Source organism: Palaemon carinicauda, chromosome 37 (genome assembly GCF_036898095.1).
Source record: "Palaemon carinicauda isolate YSFRI2023 chromosome 37, ASM3689809v2, whole genome shotgun sequence".
NCBI lineage: Eukaryota > Metazoa > Arthropoda > Malacostraca > Decapoda > Palaemonidae > Palaemon > Palaemon carinicauda.
This window is the reverse complement of record NC_090761.1, coordinates 34,521,364-34,525,577: the sequence shown is the minus strand read 5'-3', so window position 1 is coordinate 34,525,577 and position 4,214 is coordinate 34,521,364. Positions and strand designations below refer to the sequence as shown.

General features: G+C 33.5%; 1 protein-coding gene across 1 annotated transcript; it reads right to left on the bottom strand.

Annotated features, from left to right (window-relative positions):
• Positions 1-724: 724 nt before the first annotated feature.
• On the bottom strand, positions 725-1,084 carry LOC137629266 (uncharacterized). The gene has a single exon (XM_068360526.1). The coding sequence runs from the start codon at positions 1,082-1,084 to the stop codon at positions 725-727; it is 360 nt and encodes a 119-aa protein (XP_068216627.1).
• Between the last annotated feature and the right edge of the window lie 3,130 nt (positions 1,085-4,214).

The following is a 4,214-nucleotide window of genomic DNA, read 5'->3' as shown; positions in this document are numbered from 1 at the left end:
CCTGATAACACTGAGATTACTAAACAATACTTCTTCATTCAAGGAGTTAAGTAGTTGCACTGTAATTGTTCAGTGGCTACTTTTCCTCTCGTTAAGGGTAGAAGAGACTTTTTAACTATGGTAAGCAGCTCTTCTAGGAGAAGGACACTCCAAAATCAAACCTTTTGTTGTCTAGTTTTGGGTAGTGCCATAGCCTCTCTACATTATAAACTAGTGTCTTTGGATGAAATTCTCTTGCTTAAGGGTACACTCTGCCACACTATTCTATCCTATTTCTCTTCCTCTTTTTTTAAGTTTTTTTTTTTTTTATAAAAGATGTATTTTGAGATTGTTACTGTTCATAAAGTATATATTAAAGGGTCGGTTGCCTGATGTGCCCTCTCCGATATCTTCTATCAAAGGCATCCTCTTCCACCAAACCTCTTCTCTCCATATCATCTTTCACCTTACCTCGCTATCTAATTCTCTGCCTCCCTCTCGATCTTCTCCCCCTAAAAGGTTCCTCTCAAGCCCTCATCATTCCCTCTCCACCATCCATCCCCACCATCTCAGTCGTGACACACTTATCATCTCTGTAATCTTCACTACACCTGCCATTCTTCTTATTTCCTCATTTTCCAATCTTTCAAGAAGTGATATTCCCATAATCCACCTAGGCATTCTCATCTCTGATCTCTCAAGCTTCGCTTCCTCTTCTCGTCTTAACTCTGGTCTTATTAGTGTGCTATAGATCTTGACTTTTTGCCTTGATTGGTGTTTTCTTATTACATACTACTTCTGCTACCTTCATCCAATTTCCCCATGCTGTTTTTATCCTATTCTGAACTTCAGCTTCACATTCCCTCCTCTGATTTATAGTAGATTCTAAGTATTTAAGCTGTTCTACGTGTTTTATAACTGCACCTCTACTTTTGTGTATGGCTTTCCTGTCCCTACCTTCCTTACTGCTCACAATAGCTTCAGTCTTATCAATTTTTACTGTCAAGCCACGCCTTTCCAAAGTCTCTTTCCACTGCACCACCCTTCTTTGCACTATAAGACCACTTCCACATCCAAAATCAGAATGAACATTTAGGAAACACATCCCCAATTTGCTGCTCATACAGTTAAGAGGAATCAAAATTATTGCATTACCTGCTCACATATCAAAGAAAGAGGCCATTTTTAACAAAACTGAATTAACTTTTCAGGTAGTTAAATATGAATTGAACACTTGTACTTGAAACAAAACTGGCTACAAATTATATGAATATGAAATGTATGAAGATTAAATGGAAATGTTTAACGGGTATACAGAAGTAAAGACTAATTTTAATGTAAAGATTCAAAACCAACTTTCAGTGAATAAGATTCTGTGTTTAATACCCATATGCACTTAAAAACACATAAAAGTGCTGTTTGCAAACAAATACCAGAAATACACAGTTTGCTTGAATTCTATCAGGCAAAGTGTATAATAAGAACTAATAAATTTCAGTCATTTTACGTAATGGTTGGTAATTTTAATCATTTCATGAAATCCCTAAGTGAATCAGTCATTTCGCGAAATTCCTAGTTACTCAGTTTATCTGTTGTAACACACACACACACACACACACACACACACACACACACACACACACACATATATATATATATATATATATATATATATATATATATATATATATATATATATATATGAATTTATGAGGTTACTATAGTGCAGAAATTGCCCATAGAATTCTTAATGAAATCTCGGCGAGGCAAAGAACAAGCATATACCCATAAAAAAGAGGGATGGATTTGTTATAACAACAAGTAACGAAGAAAGGCGACGTTGGATGGAACACTTTAGTGAGATCATGAATAGGAGGTATGAAGGGAATAATTTAATTGATATACCTGAAGCTGATGAAGACCTTGATGTGCCCATGAATGCATTGTGTGTGTTTGACTTTGAAGTCGAAGCAATCATTAAAAAAAATCAGGAGATGGAAAGCCCCTGGTTACGGTGGAATAACTGCTGAGATGATATTGGCTGATAATGAAGTGACCACAGAATACTTACAAGATTATTTTGTAGATTGTGGCATGAAGAGGCAATACCTGATGACTGGAATTTAGGAGTATTGGAGAAAATGGCTAAAAAAGGAGACCTGACTGATTGCAATAATTACAGTGGTATCACACTTGCGTCAGTTGTCACAAAAATATATAGTATGCTTATTCTAAAGAGAATAGAGAGAAAGATATATGAAAAGCTGAGAGATGAACTAGCAGGATGTAGAAATACTAGAAATTGTACTGACAAAATTTTTATTTTGAAAAATATATAACAATGCGTAGAATATAGAAATACACTTATGATCACATTTGTGGACTATTAAAAACCTTTGATAGTGTTCACCGGCCAATTTTGTGGAGAGTCCTGCGTTATTAATGAAATCTTCCTAAATATATATATTTGATTTAGCATATCAAAGGCAAAGTTAATGTTAGTGGAGTCTTATCAAATGAATATCCAATGATCATCAGAGTACTTCAAGGGAACGTGTTGTCACCTATGTTGTTTATCCTCCTCATGGATTTTGTAATGCGTAGAACAGTTGAAGATGGTTGGGGAAGGATTGAACTGGATTAGTAATAGGAAATTAGTTGACCTGAAGTATGCTGATGACGCTGTCCTTATTAGCAAAACACCACAGAATTTGCAATGCTTGCTTGCCAGAATGCCTGAAATATCCCTGAAGGTTGGGATCAGGATAAACTGAAGAAAGACAGAGATGATGAGAACGGAATATGTAATGGAAGATGAAATATCACTGGAAGGAGAAAACATTAATGAGATAGAATCATCTAAATATTTAGGGACTATGGTTTCTAATACAGGGTCTTTAGAATTGTAGTTTAATGAGAGATTGAAAAAAAAATCAGACAATGGCTAGGTTAAGTAATATTTGGAAATCAAATCACCTAAAATTACATATAAAAATCATGCTATATATGTTTAGTGAGACCTATGGTACTGTATGGACCTGAGTCGTGGTATGACAATGAAACAATCTCCAACAGATTTAGTAGATTTCACAACAAATCCCTCAGAAGAATTGGAGTTAAATGGCAGGACAGGGTCAGAAGTGAAACTGTAAGAGAGATTACTCTAGTGCCATATGTGAATGAGATCATGGTGATGGTGCGTGTGTGTGTATAATACACATATATAACTTTTCACATATATTAATATGTGTGTATATATATATATATATATATATATATATATATATATATATGTATATATATATATATATATATATATATATATATATATATACTGTATGTATGTATGCAAGTATTTTACAGCATCATTTTTACATTTAATAACGTAAGTTTCCTTAATAATGCTTTGGAGAAGAACGCATAAGATAATAACAATAACACATGAAATGCGTAAACTATTCTTCCTATCTTATTGTGTCAGATGAGGTAAGACCGTTGCTTTTCATTTGGATATTAAATTCGGTCCTGAAATTTCATCTCAGAAGATATGGCCCTTCAGAGAAAAATAAAACTACGCCTCTCAAAAGGCAATTTTCAAAATTTGTTTAAGAGTAAATGTAAGATATCTCTCGTATTTGCTGTCTGAATAAATTGAAGTAGGCAGTTTTATGAGAAAAGTGAAACTATTGTATTACCAGTATTTTGATATGCATTTTATTTGTTACTGAGTTGGGTATGGTATTATCTCCCGGAAATCAAATAAAAAAAATGGGAGGTCCCAGCTGTTATCTTGAAACTTAAATAATTCCGTTTGAAATATGAATTGTTAAATGACTTAGCTATGATACATTTGAAATAAGGTCTACGAAAAGGGTTTACAGAAATCTACGAAAAGGGTTTACAGAAATGTCTTGACTCTATGAGATATTAATGTTCAAGTTATATTAGCTTTGTGCTGTGAATGCAGGCAAGGAAATTGTAATACCTAAGTATAATATGAATGTAAAAATTAGATGTTTCCTTAATATATCAATGTAACAATTATGATTACGATCCTTAAATCTTGAATTTGGACTGTAATGGTTCCCATGCGATATGTATGTACAAGCAGTATATATATACCCCGTTATTTATGAATTTATAAATTATATATAATTATAATTAATCATCCCAGTTAGATGTGAATGCTAAAAGTGACACAACCCACTTTAATATGATTACAGAAACTACAGTAT